Source organism: Thalassophryne amazonica, chromosome 9, assembly GCF_902500255.1.
Source record: "Thalassophryne amazonica chromosome 9, fThaAma1.1, whole genome shotgun sequence".
NCBI lineage: Eukaryota > Metazoa > Chordata > Actinopteri > Batrachoidiformes > Batrachoididae > Thalassophryne > Thalassophryne amazonica.
In genome coordinates, this window is record NC_047111.1 from 94,399,106 (window position 1) to 94,419,389 (window position 20,284).

Below are 20,284 nucleotides of genomic sequence, written 5' to 3' on the forward strand. Positions count from 1 at the left end.
AATGTCTCCTCAGTGTTGTCAAGTTTAACTTAGCCGCAAGGAACACTGGCACCATGCCGTTCACAGTAAAAGTGTTTACTGGGATGCTGGCATTAAACATTTTATTGTGAAATGGTTTGAGCAACATGAACTATCTACAAGACACTTTGTAGCAAAAACACAAAAATATTTTTGTATATATAAATATATATATATATATGTGTGTGTGTATATGTTTATTTATTTGACAGTGTGGCTATGATACTGACAGCCTACGTCTTCTCATGAATTGCTTTGCTGTATTGACTGTAATAACATTTTATCCAGTTCAGTGACAAGCTTTAGGGCCTCTTCACAGATAACACGATTGAAGCTCACTCGCACACGAAGGAGGATTTGCATGCCAGTCGTGAAAAATCTGAGCTGCCTCTAATGCCTCGTACACCTGTCGCTACAACTATTTGCGCACACCAGCGGTTGAAAGACAGAGGGTGCCCTGTGAGAGCCCTTTCAATCCCTGTTGTGACAGGTGTCGGCCAAATTCCAGGTGACACACATGAACATCCAACACTGCTCGATGGACAGTTAGAAAATGGGTGGCCATTCGCGCTGTCAGCACGAAAATAGTGAGCACACAACCACTTACAAGCTGGCTGTGGAATTGTGGAGTTGCAAAGCAACACACGTGGCTTACCAGAGTGTCGGCTCCCCCCCAACACATGTGCTGTGCGTGTGAACTGCGTGTGTGTTGTTCCCCTGCCCCCCACAACACATGGGTGCGAGTGTTTCGTGCACCACCAGCTGCTCCCCGGCGTGCACACTTGCATGACATGCTGATATTAATGTACAGATGGGTAGCGGTCAGCCAGGGTACACACAGCATGGTGGACCGCCTTTCAACTGATCGCTGACCAGAGACTCACTGAGACCTGGAAATGACTGCTCAGTGCACACGACGTTTCACATTAAAAACACAGCCAGTGTGCCACAGGACTATAAGCCAACAGTGCAACAAATACGCCACTTTCAGTCACGTATCACCAAAAATATGCCATAACTAATGCCGTTTCATCAGTTATTATGGGAAAAATTAAAGACTTTGTCAACATCTTCTAATTTCTTTAATAAAAAAATATGTTTATCTCCTTGTTGATTTTATGCATTTTACACTTCTGTTATAGCACAATGATGGTAGTGCAGTGGTAAAGTATCCGTCTGTTAATCAGTGCTTTTGTGAACTGCAGGTTTGAATCCCTCAGGGTGGCATGTATTTTTTTTCTTTTACTCTACATCAGCGGCGTGATGCGGTGCAACACGTTCCAGCTGGTTTTTATTTTTTCCCACAACAGCGGGACAATGTGGTGCAACAAGTTCCAGCTGCTCGCACTGTGTTCGTGTATGAAACTGTCGCTGGTGTGCCATGCACGCCTGTGCGACAGGTGGAATGTTTCGTGGTTCCCCATTTCGTGTTTGGTTCACAGTTTTTCTTCTTCATCTTTCGTGTCATATGTGAAGGGGCCCTTACCAATGCAAACAATTTTAAAGACTGTTCAAGATAAGGCCTCAATATTCTCTTTCCAACACATATTTACAAAAACGTAGGTGCAGCAGGAGCTCAGGATCTCTTTATATCTCAGGCTGAATGGCAGTTTACACCAACACTGATAATCCTATGTGATCACTTGCAGGCATGGTGATGAAATTGAGGCATCAGCGTTGCTTATTTCTGCACCCCAAGCAGACAAGCTGATGGGCAGGAAAGGACATTAGCCCACTTTCATTATGTTTAATGACTGTAATGCGGAACATGACATTGCTCCTTGCAAAGTGAATTGGCTGGTCAGACTGATGACTAATAACTGCTTCATGGCACAGAACCATGTTCTGCTACTCCCCTGCTTCCACCTATTTAGTCATATCCTTGGCCATCCTTCAGTTACATCTAGGGGTGGTTATTTTGGCTGCTGCTGCTGCAGAATTTATATCTGACTGGCACAGTTGGCAGAAAATAAGAAATAATACTCTCATTTTGCATGCATGCTTACTGACAGACACATAAAAATAATCTAATTTTTGTTTTCCAAAATATCTATCCTCACCTGGCTACCCTCTCTTTGCCAGAAGACAGTAGGCTGAGGTTTGCCTTTTGTCTCACATGGAAAGGTAGCTGTTCGTCCTTGGGCCACAATCTGGTCGCGGGGTCGCACCACAAACTGGGGCGCCTCTGAGGTCAAAGATCAAATACAATGACAACACAGTAGCAACAGGTGTACAGAGCTCCATCATGTACATTAAATGAAAAAAAAAACTTGTAATAAAAGGGTAACACTAAGCTGCAGGCTAAGAGCTCCATGCATTAGGTCTATGTTATTCATGAGTCAGGACTTCACATGATGGCATTCATCTGGCTGCTGAAGAACCTGGATGAAAGCTGCAATAAGCTTCTCTCTTCATAACAACGTGAGTGCCCGTTTGAGAAGAACCTGGATGAAAGCTGCAATAAGCTTCTCTCTTCATAACAACGTGAGTGCCCGTTTGAGAAGATGTGAGATGTTACATCTGCTGTTGTTGAAGGCAGGGTTGATAGGCTCATCTTAGAAGTGCATGTCCACTTGTTTGATGAATGTGCTCGTGGAATGGCACTGGTACACATGCATACGTGTGAGGGCAAAAACAGAAACACATGCACAATGGGATCAGCTCTTACTTACCAACAGGGCGAGCTATGGACACAGCAATGGTGAGGATGACAAAAACGTACAACACAGAGAAAAAGGTAGCGGTAGAGTAGAACAGAGGGACAGAAAAAAACAAATCAGAAATGAATGAGATGGAGTTGGGTTTCCATCCATGAAGTTTGGAGAAAGGAAAGTGGAGCCTCGTCACCAAAGTTGGTGATGGCATGGGCCTCAGTCAAAGGGGATCACCATGGTCACACTGGTAAACATTGCAACCAGTGTAAAGAACCACTGCCTACACAGAATTATCTGTAATACTATTTTGAACCATCTAGAGCCCACAGATGTGCCAGTGCAGTGTCAGGTTTCTATAACAAATCAGTGATGGACTGTCACATAGACTTCTTCGGACCTCTACCTGAAACTACAACTTCTTAGGTGCAGATTCCATCTTCACTTGAGACAAATGGTGACTCACAGTCAATCATAGAAGCCTGAGAATATCAAATGGTCCTGAGATTAATTCAAGAAAACAAGTGTCAAAGATGGAGGAAGATCAGGAATACCTACAACTGCCACTTCGAAAAATATGATCCAGAAGATCCATGATATGGATAGTTCATTTGGTTCTGATGGAAGAACTAGGAATGATGAAATGTTCAGCATGATGGGCCCCAAGGCTTCTCATGACCGATTAGAAATGCACCAAGTTTTGATGTCCAGGGACAATCTTTGGCTTTTTGAGGCAGATCTGGGTAACTTCTTGTGAGGATTCGTGACCACGGATGAGACCTGGGTCCATCACTTTGAACCAGAGACCAAACAAAAGTCAAAACATGTGGGTTCTATCCCCGCCAAAGAAAGCAAAGGCTGTTCCATCTTCTGGAAATGCCATGGCCTTGATCTAAAAAAAACCTTTTTAAATATATTACATTATGTTTGTGACCCAAAGACTTTGCTCAACCCCATGTCTAAGACCTCAACAGTTTGTCCACATGGATGAAGGCATTTTACCTAAATATTTCAAGAATTTTTAAAACACATTTTCAGTTTTCAACTTTAGAGCCAAATTTGATCTTATACTGTTGTGTGGGCCGCTGAAAAGGAGGTACTGCTGGCCCACCACCACCAGAGGGTGCCCTGCTTGAAGTGCGGTCTTCAAGCACGAGAGGGCATCGGAGCAACAGAGAGTGACAGCTGTCACTCGTCAACAGCACCAGCTGTCACTCATTCTACCATCACCATAAAAGCCGGACTGCAACTCCACCTCCCCGCCGAGAAATCAGCTACCACTCAGGTAACCTTCTCTGCTGTAACTTATCAAGACTAAATATTGTTCTGTGTGGATACAGTCTGTAGCTGGATTGGCGGATAGTGTGAGTTGCGACGTCTTCGCCTCTCACTCCTTCAAGGGAAGTGACTGACAGGAGCTGCACGGGTGATTCTGTGTCTGGAGGTGGAGGTTCTCCCTCCCGGAGGAACTGAGTACGGAGAGATTACTGGGTGTGTATCCACACACCCACCATTAACTGTTTCTGTTTCTGCCAGCAGTACCAGGTCTGACAGCTGGAGACGGTGGCCACCTGGGACCCAAGACTTGGCAGCTCCAGTGTTCTTCAGATCTGTTGGAGGTGGAAGCCGTGTGGGATCCGGCTCTTCTCTGGACAGACGTCTTCTATCCTTGAGCCTACCCACACGTCACCTTGTGTATGATTGACTGTACTCCTCAATTGCACTTGTCTGTATTCCGTTGTGCAATTCACAACATTAAATTGTTACTTTTTGGCTTAATCCATTGTCCGTTCATTACCGCCCCCTGTTGTGGGTCCGTGTCACTACACTTTCACAACAGGATTTCTCGGCCAGCGTCATGGATCCCGAGGGGCGTCAACCATCGCTTGAACAGCCAAGCGAGGTGCACAGGCGCCAGCAGGAGGCATGTTAGGTGAGCTGCAGCACATCTTAACCGCTTTCACTGCTGGGATGGACTTGGTAACCGAGCAGAACGTTATTCTCAATCGGAGGATGGAGGCTCTCACCGCCCAGATGGAAGCGCGCGCACAGGGCGCCGCTGCAGCACCTCCTCCTGCTGACCGAATGCCAGACACAGACATTCCAGTGGTCGTTCAACGAACCCCCCCACCATCCCCTGAAGCATACATAAGCCCTCCGGAGCCGTACGGAGGTTGTGTCGAGACGTGCGCAGACTTCTTAATGCAGTGTTCGCTCGTCTTTTCACAGCGTCCCATCATGTACGCGTCAGACGCTAGCCGGATGGCTTACGTTATAAATCTGCTTCGAGGAGAGGCATGCGCCTGGGCTACGGTGCTCTGGGAGCAGACTTCACAGCTCCTAACGACATATACTGGGTTTGTGAGGGTGTTCAACCACCCTCATAGAGGTGAGACTGCTTCAAGCGTGCTGCTGTCGATAAGACGGGGTGCCGGAGCGCAGCTAAGTATGCAGTCGACTTCCGCATCGCGGCAGCGCGAGCCGGCTGGAATGCTGTTGCGCTCTGCACCGCCTTCGTAAACGGACTGTCTCTGGTCCTTAAAGAGCACCTGGTGGCGAAGGACGAGCCGCGGGATTTAGACGGGCTTATGGACCTGGTAATACGGTTAGAAAACCGATTAACAGAACACCGACGGGAGCGAGATGAAGGGCGTGGTCAGGTACAACCCGTCCCTCTTCCTCCCGGGTCCGAAAGGGAGCCGTCTTCCCCACGCTCCACAGCCAGGGTATTCCACGTGACAACAGATCCCCCTGCTGCCGTTGTTAGGGAAACGAGCAGGGCCAAAATGAGATCAGATCAGAGACAAAGGAGGCTGGTCCGTGGGGAGTGTTTTCTCTGCAGCTCAACCGAGCACACGCAGAAAAACTGCCCCAAATGGCCAAAACAGCAGCACTCGTCCTTAGACACTGGGCTAAGGGTGGGTCATAATACTCACGCGGGGAAACCCCGATGACCTGCACGCATCCCAGTTACGATCCTGAGTGGGGATCTAAACCCATCACAGCCCAGCACTGGTGGACACGGGGTCGGAGGGGAATCTGCTGGATAGCAGATGGGCAAAGGAGGTTGGGCTCCCTCTAGTGGCCTTACCGTCACCATTGTCGGTACGGGCACTAGATGGTACCCTTCTTCCACTAATCACACAGCCAGTGACATTGGTTGTGTCTGGAAATCACAGGGAGGAGATTCTGTTTTATGTAACACCTTCTACCTCCCGAGTGATTTTGGGTTTTCCATGGGTGTTAAAACACAATCCCCGTCTGGCCATCTGGGGTTGTGACGCAGTGGAGCAAAACCTGCCACCGGGAGTGTTTAGGCTCCTCGGTTCCACCCAGTGTGACAGCTAAGGAGGAGGTTTTAGTCCCTCCCAATCTGGCGGCTGTGCCAGCCGAGTACCATGACCTTGCTGACGTCTTCAGCAAAGATCTGGCACTCACGCTGCCCCCGCACCGTCCGTACGATTGTGCCATTGATTTGATACCGGGCGCTGAGTACCCGTCCAGCAGGCTGTACAACCTCTCACGTCCGGAACGCGAATCAATGGAGACCTACATCCGGGACTCGTTAGCTGCCGGGTTGATCCGGAACTCCACCTCCCCGATGGGTGCTGGTTTCTTTTTTGTGGACAAAAAAGACGGCGGACTCCGTCCATGCATTGACTACAGAGGGCTGAACGAGATCACGGTTCGCAACCGATACCCGTTACCTCTGTTGGATTCAGTGTTCACGCCCTTGCATGGAGCCCAAATTTTCACTAAACTGGATCTTAGGAATGCTTATCAACTGGTCCGGATCCGGGAGGGAGACGAGTGGAAGACGGCATTTAACACCCCGTTAGGTCACTTTGCGTACCTGGTCATGCCGTTTGGCCTCACCAATGCGCCCGCGACGTTCCAAGCGTTGGTTAATGACGTCTTGCGGGACTTCCTGCATCGGTTTGTCTTCGTATATCTGGGCAATATACTCATCTTTTCTCCGGATCCTGAGACCCATGTCAAGCATGTACGTCAGGTCCTGCAGCGGTTGTTGGAGAACCGGCTGTTCGTGAAGGGCGAGAGGTGCGAGTTCCACCGCTCTTCTTTGTCCTTCCTGGGGTTCATAATCTCCTCCAACTCCGTCGCCCCTGATCCGGCCAAGGTTGCGGCGGTGAGAGATTGGCCCCAACCAACAAGCCGTAGGAAACTGCAACAGTTCCTCGGCTTTGCAAATTTCTACAGGAGGTTCAATAAGGGCTACAGTCAGGTAGTTAGCCCCCTGACAGCCCTGACCTCCACTAAAGTTCCCTTCACCTGGTTGGATCAGTGCAAAGCCGCGTTTAGGGAGTTGAAATGCCGGTTCTCGACTGCACCAGTCCTGGTGCAGCCTGATCCAAATCGCCAGTTCATAGTTGAAGTGGATGCCTGTGACTCAGGGATAGGAGCCGTGCTGTCCCAGAGCAGGGAGTCCGATAAGGTTCTCCATCCTTGTGCCTACTTTTCCCGCAGGTTGACCCCAGCTGAAAGGAACTATGACTTTGGCAATCGGGAACTTCTGGCGGTGAAAGAGGCTCTGGAGGAGTGGAGACACCTGTTGGAGGGAGCGACAGTACCATTCACGGTTTTCACGGACCATCGGAACCTGGAGTACATCTGGACCGCCAAGCGTCTGAACCCCAGGCAAGCCTGCTGGTCACTGGGTGTTTTGACTTCCAGATCACATACTGCCCCGGGAATAAGAAGCAATGATCTGACGCCCTGTCCCGGGTGCACGAAGAGGAAGCCAAAGCCGAGTTGTCAGACCCAACGGAAACCATCATCCCCGAGTCCACTGTCGTGGCCACCCTCACCTGGGACGTGGAGAAGACCGTCCAGGAGACCCTGGCATGGAACCCAGACCCGGGGGCCGGCCCGAAGGACAGATTGTACATCCCACCAGAGGCCAGAGCTGCGGTTTTGGACTTCTGTCACGGTTCCAAGCTCTCCTGCCACCCACGGGTGTGAAGAACCATGGCAGTGGTCCGGCAGCGCTTCTGGTGGGCGTCTATGGAAGCCGACGTCCGGGACTACGTCCAGGCCTGTACCACCTGCACCAAGGGCAAGGCGGACCATCATAAGACCCAAAGTCTCCTCCAGCCTTTACCGGTGCCTCATCGCCCCTGGTCCCACATCGGCCTGGACTTCATCACGGCCTCCTGCCGTCCCAGGGCATAACCACCATCCTCATGATAGTGGACCGGTTCTCCAAGGCGGCCCACTTCGTGGCCCTCCCGAAGCTCCCGACGGCCCAGGAGACTGCAGACCTCCTGGTCCACCACGTCTTGCATCTGCATGGGATCCCGAACGACATCGTCTCTGATCGTGGTCCTCAGTTCTCCTCTCAAGTCTGGAGGAGTTTCTGCAGGGAACTGGGGGCCACCGTGAGTCTCTCGTCTGGATACCATCCTCAGACAAACAGACAGGCAGAGTGGGAGAACCAGGACTTGGAGCAGGCCCTCCACTGCATGACCTCCGCGCACCCGATGGCCTGGAGCCACCATCTGGCTAAATTGTGAACGTTCCTGCATTAAGCTTTCCTGTGAACATTCTCAAGCCTGGCTCCGTGTGCACTGCAGCTCCCGGGTTTCCACCACTACAAGCGGGCCCTGTCTCGGCTCTGCAGGCACCAGCTCCAGCTTCAGCCCTATTAAATCCTTTGTTAATCCATTATTGTAAATAAATCTCCTTTCATTCATTCCTGTCTCGTCCTTGCTCCCAGCATTTCAGTCCATCACCTGAACCGGTCCCATCCTGTCCAGACCTCTAACCGCAACAACAGAGATTGTTCAGAACATAATGGGCATTGTTCCATAGGAAAGTACCTTAAAAAGGGATTACTGAAGATATGGTAAAATGACTTGGTCACGCTGGTGAGTCTGTGGACCCCAGAGGGTATAACCATAGTTAATAATGTTAATAATGTTTCATTTACATGAAATTAAATAAATGGACTAGTGGTGGGTTGGTGCATACAGCAGTTCAGAGTTATTTCAACTTATAAGGTACCGCAGTGTAGAAAATACTTCAATAGTAAACTAAGGTAAATGTCAACACACCCAGGCTGTTAAAGAGAAAATACCACCATGGAGTCCACACGAGGTATCAATGATACCACATAAATTTCCCACCATTCAGTAAATAGTAATTGTAAAAATATCATGCCCAACTCATTAGTATGTAAATTTGTGCACGGAATCACTTCATCTACTTCCAAAAGGCTACCAATATTGACTGTATCACATGTATGAATTCAATCACTTTTATGCAAACGTATGCAGATATCATAGTGACATATCAACTGTACCATCTACCCCACAAGACATAACAACAATATAAATATGAATGAACTGAACTGAATGTCTGAATGAATGCATGCAAGTGAACCTGTCCTGCTCAGTGTGTAATTTTAAGCAAAAATCTAAACAGACATGTTGCACCAAGTACTCCATGGGTGATACCTGTAGTGGAATTATGGATTTCTGCCATTTGTTTGTAATATTAAGACACAGTAAGTAGTTCCAAATGAGCATGTTTCCTTCATTAGTATGCATATTTATTCACAGAAATCCCTCCGACCTCAATGAGATCATCTAATTCATAAGATCTACCTCTGTTGCTCATAGTAAGAGTCTAATATGTAGCATGTGAGTTACTGTGTTCACAAGAAGGTGTCCACATACATACACACACACAAATTCACAAAATGCCCAGAGTGGCAGGACATCAAAAGAACTGTTAATCTCTAAAAAATTGCTGAAACTTTCCTAAATCTTGTTTCAATTTGAAATGTAATAATAATAATAATAATAATAATAATAATCTTACTATAATGGTTGAATCATATGTATGTGGCACCCCTGCCCCCCAGACCATACACACACTGTCTGTTGGGTGGGTTTTTGATGATGATGATGATATTACTAATAATAATAATAATAATAATAATAAAGTATAGTTATGTCCCAGATGACAGGGACAGTCAGCAAAAGGAAGTCCATTTGCCAATTAGTATTACATTTACATTATACATGTTTACTGTGGAAGTGTTTCCTCCCACTGATAATGATGGAAATATGGAGTGAGTAGGCAGGATGGAGGATGCGCCCCCCCAGGAGAGGTCATAATAGTTCACTTAAAGTTGGCTAGGCTGCTCATATTTGGAGCCTAGCTGGAGTTCTGGAGCAATCAAATACATCATCCCACCATATGAAACAAAAGCTGAGGCCAGGACCGAGGTTTCAGCAGGGGGCCAATAACACTCGTAAAGTGGGCAATAAAAGACTGATTGTTCTGCAGACTGCGCTGGGAAATATAAAAATAAAATAAAGTGGAGGGCTTCATTATGAGCTTTGCTCCACAACTACATACCCACCTCGGATTGTCAGGTAGGCAGAAGCCTCCACTTTACCCACTCGGTTCTCTGCCAGGCAGATAAAAGTTCCCTGATCACTGGCTGAGGCTTTCTTTATCCTCAGCACAAAATCCTCCTTCTCATATCTGATGTCATATCTGGAAGCAGAGAGGAACACGGGAGTCAGCAGCAAGAACAGCAGCAAGTATGACTGGAAAGCACAGGCGGCTCCAAGGTCAGGGCTTGATGGGGCTGGAGCCCTGCAGCAATTGTAGCAGCCCCACCAACACATCACCAGTAAACTGACATTTTCCATTCACAATCTCAAAATCCTGTTTTCAGCTCCATTTTCTAACCACAACTGTCTCTGACTGATCTGGTGCTATAATACCCTCAAATCTCCGTCAGACCCATATTATATTGTTTATGCACTGTAGTGGGGTCAGTGGAACAAGTTCACACACTCACACAAAGCAAGATGTAGTGTGTGTGTGTGTGTGTGTGTGTGTGTGTGTGTGTGTGTGTGTGTGTGTGTGTGTGTGTGTGTGTGTGTGTGTGTGTGTGTTGGTAGCAAGTGCAAATGAAAGTGTTTTGATCCAATTTTGACTAAATGTTTTGGAAGGATTGAGGATCAGCCACAGGACAAAATTATTTGATTTTGATTAGCCTTTTTCCTTGGTCAAAGTCATCGAATAAGGTTGAAGGGTTGGTCAAATGGGGAGATTTAAATTTCCCCCAGTTTAGAATAACTACAGAATAATCTGTAATAGTCAAAGGTACACTTACAGTGATGATTAAACACTAATATGAAGTCATACATGACCTTTCTTGAGTGACTTTGAAAAGTCAAATGGATTCAGATTAGCTTTAAAAAAAAAAAAGAAAAAAGTCTAAATATACAACTGTGAAACACTAACATGAAGTCATATACCAGCTGTGTCTCTTGGTCACATGACCGATGACTCTGGATGACCTTAAAAGTCCAAACTCAATGTCATAATAATTAACAAATCAATTAAAATAAATAATAATAATAATAATAATAATAATAATAATAATAATAATAAACAAATTATTCATAATTTGCAATAATTTGTTGAAGTCAAAGGGTTGTGTGTTATCCACACAGAAGCATTTATTATGGAATCAATTAATCACAATCAACCATTTAAACAAATCTTTGCCAAATGTAAGGCATACCTTTTGGACTCACACATCCATGCAAGATAGTTTAATTTAATTTAGTTGGGGCTACATGTATTTATTAGATGGAAATCCTGCCCATAATTGAACTAAGTTCATCCAGTGAGTCATTTGTTTAAGTGATACACTCAAAAAAAACTGACTCATTGGATTGGATTCCATCTAATAAATACATGTAGTCCCACCTAAAATAAATTGTCTTGCAAGGATGTGTTTTATTTGAGTTGGGACTACATATATTTATTGGATGGAAATTCTGCACATAATTGAAGCGAGTTCATCCAATGAGCCATTTTTTTGAGTATGTGTGTTTCCCTTCTTTGTTTTAAAGATTTCTTCCTCCTATCTAGATTTTCCCAATTATTCTAAATTTGCTTTGTATCCTGTCAAAAGACCAACTGCTTTCATTAAAAAAAATCAATCAATCAATCAATAACCATTGTTATTTTTCTCTGTTTTGTATAGTATGAATCAAAATTATATGCATATTGGCACATGTACTACCAACTGTGCCACCTCACCAATAAATAATCCTGTCCTGCACCAAGCCCACCCAAGAAAACAGCTGTGCAGCTGCCACTGGTTTCTAACATCTGCTTTTAATGGGATTGAAAACAATGTGTTTCAAATATTTATTTGAATAATGCAAAAATAGAGAACAAGATCCTGAAATTGAATCAAAGATATTGTAAACATGTATGATGTCTTCGATGAAAGCTTTCACAAAAGCTGCATCACTTTTAATGACATAACACTAGAGTAAGCTGAGCGACCTTATGTCAAAAAGTGATTTATGGCCCTGTCAGCCAATCAGAATCGATTATGTCACCAAGCCCCGCCCTAACCCCACCCCCTTACGACATCACAGCCAATCATAAGCGATTATGTCACTATGTCCCACCCATAGGCCCCGCCCCTAACCACGCCCCTAACCCCTACCCTAGCCCCGCCTCCAAGCCCCGCTCCTGGCTCCTCCCCTAGCCCCGCCCCTGGTTCCTCCCCTAGCCCCACCCCCAACCCCACCCCTAGCTCCTCCCCTAACCCTGCCCCCAAGCTCCACCCCTAACCCCGCCCCTAGCATCTCTCCTAACCCCACCCCAAGCTCCGCCTACCCTACCTCCCCTCCCACCCGGGTCTAATATTTTAATGTCATTTTATTTCATGAATTAAAGAACGATTAAAAAAATACCTAGATCTTTTTTAATGTATTAAAGAATTAACTAATTCTGAAATAATTAAACATAAATCAGTGTCTAATATTTAATACCCCTTTAATATTTTTTAATTCTTAAATTAAAGTGCGTCCTTTTATGGTTTTTAATGCCTCAATTAAAGAAGGATTAAAAAATACCCATATCTTTTGCACAATTATGGGAGGTTTTCTTCAGTTTAGTGATTAAACACGAATATTTTAATACCCCTTTAATATTTTTTAATTCTTAAATTAATGCGTCTCCTTTTCTGTTTTTTAATTCTTAAATTAAAGAAGGGTTAAAAATAACCGTCTCTCGGCTGTAACGGCTGTAAGTCTTTGCAGCAAGATGGTCAAATACCCACGCATAGAGCTCCTCACGGAAATATGACCCCACGGCTGTAATACCTGTTGCAGACGCTAGCTGTGTGCGTGTGTGTCTGTCTGGGGTGTGTGTGCGTGTGTGTGTGTGTGTGTGTGACCTGCGCAGCGGGGCTGTCACGCCGGATGGTCTTTTATAACATAGTAGAGAAGCTTGAATCTTTGGTTGAAGCTTGAATGTTTTATTACATCCGATTTCCTGATGACGGGGTCGTTCGCTGGGCTTGTTTGAAGACGGAAAAAGAAAGCTTATTCTTAGTCACGATAGATGCAGTTTCTTTTAAGATATTACCCGGTCGATCAGGGGCTGCGGGACACCCGCTGATCGGAGATGCCGCCCGAGGTGATGAAGGCGGAAAAAACAAAGTTTCTTCTCAGCCACGTCCCCCTGTGGGAAGGAGTCACCGCTCATTTCCACTATGACCGATGAAGAGTGAAGGCGTCTGGACCCCGTGATGGGTATAAAATAGAATTAATTTGCGGTTAAAAAAAATCCCCTGGTCCTGAAAAACCATGTTGTTTAAGTTTTCTTATCTTCAAGCAGAGTGCGAAAACCACATCAGCTTTCAGGGTAAGTGATTTAAGTAATCTTTTTTGATAGAAATGACTTTTTAAATGATGCACGCGGTCTGAAACTGTGTCTTTTTTAGACAAAACCACGCAGACGCTCCAGAGTGCGTTCGGACCCGGCCTCGGTAATATATTTGAAATATTACAGAATATCTGCTTGCGAGGGTGCTGCTTTTTATTTATTTATTTATTTTAACATCCACACAGATGCTGAGAATGACAGCCTCAACACTGCATTTAATCTATTATTAGACTCTATCGGCTTTGCTCAAAATGTAAATGAGTCCACCCACCACTTTAATCATATTTTGGATCTTGTTCTGACTTATGGTATGGAAATAGAGGACTTAACAGTATTCCCTGAAAACTCCCTTCTGTCTGATCATTTTTTAATAACATTTACATTTACCCTGATGGACTACCCTGCAGTGGGGAATAAGTTTCATTACACTAGAAGTCTTTCAGAAAGCGCTGTAACTAGGTTTAAGGATATGATTCCTTCTTTATGTTCTCTAATGTCATATACCAACACAGAGCAGAGTAGCTACCTAAACTCTGTAAGGGAGCTAGAGTATCTCGTCAATAGTTTTACATCCTCATTGAAGACAACTTTGGATGCTGTAGCTCCTCTGAAAAAGAGAGCTTTAAATCAGAAGTGTCTGACTACGTGGTATAACTCACAAACTCGTAGCTTAAAGCAGATAACCCGTAAGTTGGAGAGGAAATGGCGTCTCACTAATTTAGAAGATCTTCACTTAGCCTGGAAAAAGAGTTTGTTGCTCTATAAGAAAGCCCTCCGTGAAGCTAGGACATCTTTCTACTCATCACTAATTGAAGAAAATAAGAACAACCCCAGGTTTCTTTTCAGCACTGTAGCCAGGCTGACAAAGAGTCAGAGCTCTATTGAGCTGAGTATTCCATTAACTTTAACTAGTGATGACTTCATGACTTTCTTTGCTAATAAAATTTTGACTATTAGAGAAAAAATTACTCATAACCATCCCAAAGATGTATCGTTATCTTTGGCTGCTTTCAGTGATGCCGGTATTTGGTTAGACTCTTTCTCTCCGATTGTTCTGTCTGAGTTATTTTCATTAGTTACTTCATCCAAACCATTAACATGCTTATTAGACCCCATTCCTGCCAGGCTGCTCAAGGAAGTCCTACCATTATTTAATGCTTCAATCTTAAATATGATCAATCTATCTTTGTTAGTTGGTTATGTACCACAGGCCTTTAAGGTGGCAGTAATTAAACCATTACTTAAAAAGCCATCACTTGACCCAGCTATCTTAGCTAATTATAGGCCAATCTCCAACCTTCCTTTTCTCTCAAAGATTCTTGAGAGGGTAGTTGTAAAACAGCTAACTGATCACCTGCAGAGGAATGGTCTATTTGAAGAGTTTCAGTCAGGTTTTAGAATTCATCATAGTACAGAAACGGCATTAGTGAAGGTTACAAATGATCTTCTTATGGCTTCGGACAGTGGACTTATCTCTGTGCTTGTTCTGTTGGACCTCAGTGCTGCTTTTGATACTGTTGACCATAAAATTTTATTACAGAGATTAGAGCATGTCATAGGTATTAAAGGCACTGCGCTGCGGTGGTTTGAATCATATTTGTCTAATAGATTACAGTTTGTTCATGTAAATGGGGAATCTTCTTCACAGACTAAAGTTAATTATGGAGTTCCACAAGGTTCTGTGCTAGGACCAATTTTATTCACTTTATACATGCTTCCCTTGGGCAGTATTATTAGACGGTATTGCTTAAATTTTCATTGTTACGCAGATGATACCCAGCTTTATCTATCCATGAAGCCAGAGGATACACACCAATTAGCTAAACTGCAGGATTGTCTTACAGACATAAAGACATGGATGACCTCTAATTTCCTGCTTTTAAACTCAGATAAAACTGAAGTTATTGTACTTGGCCCCACAAATCTTAGAAGCATGGTGTCTAACCAGATCGTTACTCTGGATGGCATTTCCCTGATCTCTAGTAATACTGTGAGAAATCTTGGAGTTATTTTTGATCAGGATATGTCATTCAAAGCGCATATTAAACAAATATGTAGGACTGCCTTTTTGCATTTACGCAATATCTCTAAAATCAGAAAGGTCTTGTCTCAGAGTGATGCTGAAAAACTAATTCATGCATTTATTTCCTCTAGGCTGGACTATTGTAATTCATTATTATCAGGTTGTCCTAAAAGTTCCCTAAAAAGCCTTCAGTTGGTTCAGAATGCTGCAGCTAGAGTACTGACGGGGACTAGCAGGAGAGAGCATATCTCACCCGTGTTGGCCTCTCTTCATTGGCTTCCTGTTAATTCTAGAATAGAATTTAAAATTCTTCTTCTTACTTATAAGGTTTTGAATAATCAGGTCCCATCCTATCTTAGGGACCTCGTAGTACCATATTACCCCATTAGAGCGCTTCGCTCTCAGACTGCAGGCTTACTTGTAGTTCCTAGGGTTTGTAAGAGTAGAATGGGAGGCAGAGCCTTCAGCTTTCAGGCTCCTCTCCTGTGGAACCAGCTCCCAATTCAGATCAGGGAGACAGATACCCTCTCTACTTTTAAGATTAGGCTTAAAACTTTCCTTTTCGCTAAGGCTTATAGTTAGGGCTGGATCGGGTGACCCTGGACCATCCCTTGGTTATGTTGCTTTAGACGTAGACTGTGGGGGGGTTCCCATGATGCACTGTTTCTTTCTTTTTTTGCTCCGTATGCATCACTCTGCATTTAATCATTAGTGATCGATCTCTGCCCCCTTCTCGGCATGTCTTTTTCCTGGTTCTTTCCCTCAGCCCCAACCAGTCTCAGCAGAAGACTGCCCCTCCCTGAGCCTGGTTCTGCTGGAGGTTTCTTCCTGTTAAAAGGGAGTTTTTCCTTCCCACTGTGGCCAAGTGCTTGCTCATAGGGGGTCGTTTTGACCGTTGGGGTTTTTCATGGTTTTTGTATGGCCTTGCCTTGCAATATGGAGCGCCTTGGGGCAACTGTTTGTTGTGATTTGGCGCTATATAAGAAAAAAGTTGATTGATTGATTGATTTTAATTCTAGAAATCAAGTCAGAGCCCCCTGAAGAAGTTCGAAAGTTGGAAGCCCCGACTTCACCACGCAGATGTAAGTACACCGACCGAAATTAAATCACGGTTAAAACTCTGGAATAACCCGATTTTTTCTGTTACGGCCCGTGGAGAAGCGGGTCAGCGGCAGAGAACCGTAAAACGATCCACGGATTTACACGGTAAGGAGTCGGAGTTTATGTATTTATTTATTTTAAATATTTAAACGTTTTTCTCTTTTTTTTCAGCACGCGGTGGAGGGAGACCATCTATTTTCCACCGAGACGCAAGGCTCGAAGATATTCTGAGCTGGGATTAATCTCATCTTGCAACTTTTTTGAAAATGTGTATTCTGTTTTTTTTCTGATTCCGATGGAACGGGAGAATTCATTTTGAAGAGGTATATTAATTGATTTTCTTGAGATAGATTCATCCTGGTACGGATTTTAAAAGATGGAAGGAGAGAATTCAGGTCCGGAAAATAACTTCAGACGTGTATTGGATTTAAAAGCTTCAATAATCAACTCAGCGGGGAGCGCTCCTGGAACAGATGGCCCATTACCCGAGGCATTAAATTTGCCGCCTCGAAATAACATCGAGTCCGGAGAGAGACTTTTAAGCCGTGTTCGTTTAACACCGCAAAATGATGCTCTTAACAATTTGGCTGCTGAACGAGAATCGGAAGAAATTAACCCCTACATCATTTCTCCGATTAACGCGATAAATTCAACGGTCCAGTCTGATACTGAAGAGCCCCCTGACCCCCCGCAGACCCCGCCTCCAGACGAGTCCGGTCCTGCTAGAATGATTGATACAGTCGAATTCCAACGTTTTATCCGACGAGTCTCTGGAATTAGTGGTCCAAGTCATCCGCAACCAGAACGGCACGGGGAAACGCAGAATAGAGGACCTCCTCCATCACAAGGTTCTGAGGAAAAAATCCAAATGCCTTAATATCGTGTATAATCCTGACAACAGTTTATGTTTCCCGATAAACCTCGTTCAATTATTGAATCCTCATCTGACTACGCACGAGGCAGAGCAGCGTGGGCTGGCGTTACAAATTAGCATCGGATTAACGGCTGCTACGCCGGTATCTTTAGAGCAGGTGGGAAAATTTGAAAACGTTCTGGGTTGTAAAATTGTGGTGTTTTTCAGAGCTGAAGGGGAGAGAAAGCTGACAAAATTCCAAACAGGAATACTGGCGCAGCAGAAAACTCTTTTCGTTTTTCTGTTTAATAATCATTTTTACGGAATCACGGATTTAAAGAGATTTTTGGGAGTGAGATATGTATGTGAGTTTTGCTTTGAGGGGTACAATAACCCCGCCTCCCATAATTGTCCATCATATTGTAAAATTTGTGAATCCACGCAGTGTTACGAGAAAAAAACCCGGTATTCTGCAGCGAATGTAACAAGAAGTGTCGCTCGCCCGCCTGTTTCAGCCTGCATAAATAGCCGAAGTATCGTCCTTCCGCCGTTAATTTCGTTAATGTGTGTGATAACAGAAAAAAATGCCCTCGATGTAAACGCGAGTATTACGTAGCATTTTCTAAAAACAGCGCTCCGCATGTGTGTAAGCAGAAGAGGTGTTATATATGCGGCGAGGCTCTCCAGGAGCCGAGTCAAAGCTGAAGAGATGCATTCAGAGAAATATGTTTTTTATGACTTTGAAACGTATGTCGATAATAACGGGTAACACGTGCCATTTTACATCAGCGCTGTAACAAAGACGGGTGATTTTTGGAGCGCATGGGGGACAGACTGCGTAGCCCGCTTCTTTAAACATTTTAGAACGAGAAAATTCAAGGAATACGTGTTCATCGCTCACAACTCAAAAGGTTTTGATGGCTATCTGCTTCTAAATTATTTAGTCCAGCAGGGCGTAACCCCCGCTGTGATTATGACCGGGAGTAAACTATTACTCATGACAGACGCCACCTTTAAACAGAAATATATAGATTCGTTATCTTTCCTTACAATGCGCTTATCTCAGATGCCTAAAGCTCTGGGAATCCGGCTGAAAGACGAAATCATCCGCAAAGGATACTTTCCGCACCTGTTCAGTTCAGAAAAAAATCTGAACTATGTCGGTCCGTACCCTGACTCTGCAGCTTACGGGGTCGCAAATATGTCAGAGGGAGAAAGAGAGGAATTTAATGCGTGGTACGTGAGCAAAAAAAACGTGATTTTCGATTTTAAAGCCGAGGCCGTTATATATTGTGATAACGATACAAAAATCCTGGCTGCAGCCTGCTCCAAATTTATGGCTGAATTCATCGCTGAAACACGCGTGGATCCTTTTACCTGCGTTACAATTGCCTCGGCGTGTATGAAAGTCTTCCAAACTAACTTTCTCACTCCAAAAACGCTGGCGATCCCCTCCGCTGACAATTATAGAACGAAGCATAAAAAATATTCGGACGTGGCCGTGCAGTGGTTAGAATGGGTTGCTGAGACGCGAAACATTACCATCGATCACGCTCTAAACAGGGGCGAGAAAAAAATAGGAGGTTATTATGTTGATGGGTATGCTCAGATTGACGGGCGGATAAAAGTGTGGGAGTTTCTCGGGTGTTTTTACCGCGGGTGTGCAACGTGTTTTACACAGCACGAAATAAACCCTCTCACAAACACCTCATTTGGAGAGCTCCACGCAGTGTGTCAGAAAAAAATAGCCTTTCTGCGGGCTATGCCGGGCGTCACCCTCAGCGTAATTTGGGAACATCAGTGGCTTGAAATGAGGCTGAGGGATGAGAACGTTCGCCGTTTCCTCAGCTGCAGGGGGTTACCGCCGCCCCTCGAACCTCGCGACGCTTTATACGGAGGTCGAACTTGCGCGTCCCGTCTGAGGTACACGGCTAAGCAAGATGAGAGGGTCTATTATGTCGACGTGACCTCGCTGTATCCTTACGTTAACGTAAATTTCACATATCCTACGGGGCATCTGGAAATTATCGAGAGAAATTTCCGAGACCCCAGGACTTATTTCGGGCTCATCAAAGCCATCGTGTATCCGCCCCGGGGGCTAAAATTCCCCGTCCTCCCACACAGAACTCCTCACGGTAAACTGGTGTTTACTCTGTGTCGCACCTGTGCTGATGAAAATAATCAAGCGGGAGTGTGCACACACAGTCAGCAGCAGAGAGCTCTGTCTGGGACTTGGACGACCCCGGAATTCCACAAAGCTCTGGATACAGGCTACATTGTAGCTAAGATTTTTGAAGTCTGGCATTTTGAGGAAAAAAGTGATAAAATCTTTGAGGGGTACATAAACACCTTCTTAAAACACAAGCAGGAAGCCTCCGGTTTCCCTCCCGAATTTGATAAAGACCCCGAGAGCAGAGAAAAATATATCATGGACTACTGGCTGAATCAGAAGATTGGTTTAGACCCAGAAAAAATCAGTCACAATCCGGCAAAACGACAGATGGCTAAGATCTGCCTCAACTCCTTCTGGGGGAAATTCGCCCAGAGGTCAAATCTGACGCAGACCGCGCTCGTTAAAAATGCTGACGATCTGTTCAGGTATCTGTTTTCTGAAGAGTACGAGGTCACATATCTAACATTCCTCAGCAGTCAGGTGGCTATGGTTCAATGGAGGTCCGGCCCGCGGTACGTCAGCCGACCAGGTAAAGCCGTCAATATTTTCATCGCAGCGTTTACAACGGCGTACGCGTGTTTGACCTTGTACGGTTTTATGGAGGCTGTGGCAAATCCTGACAGGATTCTGTATTATGATACCGATAGCCTGATTTACGTTTGTAGGCGGGGTGAAACCCCGCTGCCTACCGGTAATTATCTGGGGCAGCTCACCGACGAGTTGAACGGCGA

General features: G+C 45.0%; 1 protein-coding gene across 1 annotated transcript in view; it reads right to left on the reverse strand.

Moving 5' to 3' along the window:
* LOC117517989 (roundabout homolog 2-like) overlaps nt 1-20,284 on the reverse strand; it is a 334,769-nt gene that overhangs the window by 108,971 nt on the left and 205,514 nt on the right. The window contains exons 6-7 of the mRNA XM_034179106.1: nt 10,057-10,193; nt 2,079-2,203 (exon numbers count right to left, since the gene is read on the reverse strand). Of these exons, the coding sequence (XP_034034997.1) occupies nt 2,079-2,203; nt 10,057-10,193 (262 nt within the window). The remainder of the gene's footprint in view (nt 1-2,078; nt 2,204-10,056; nt 10,194-20,284) is intronic.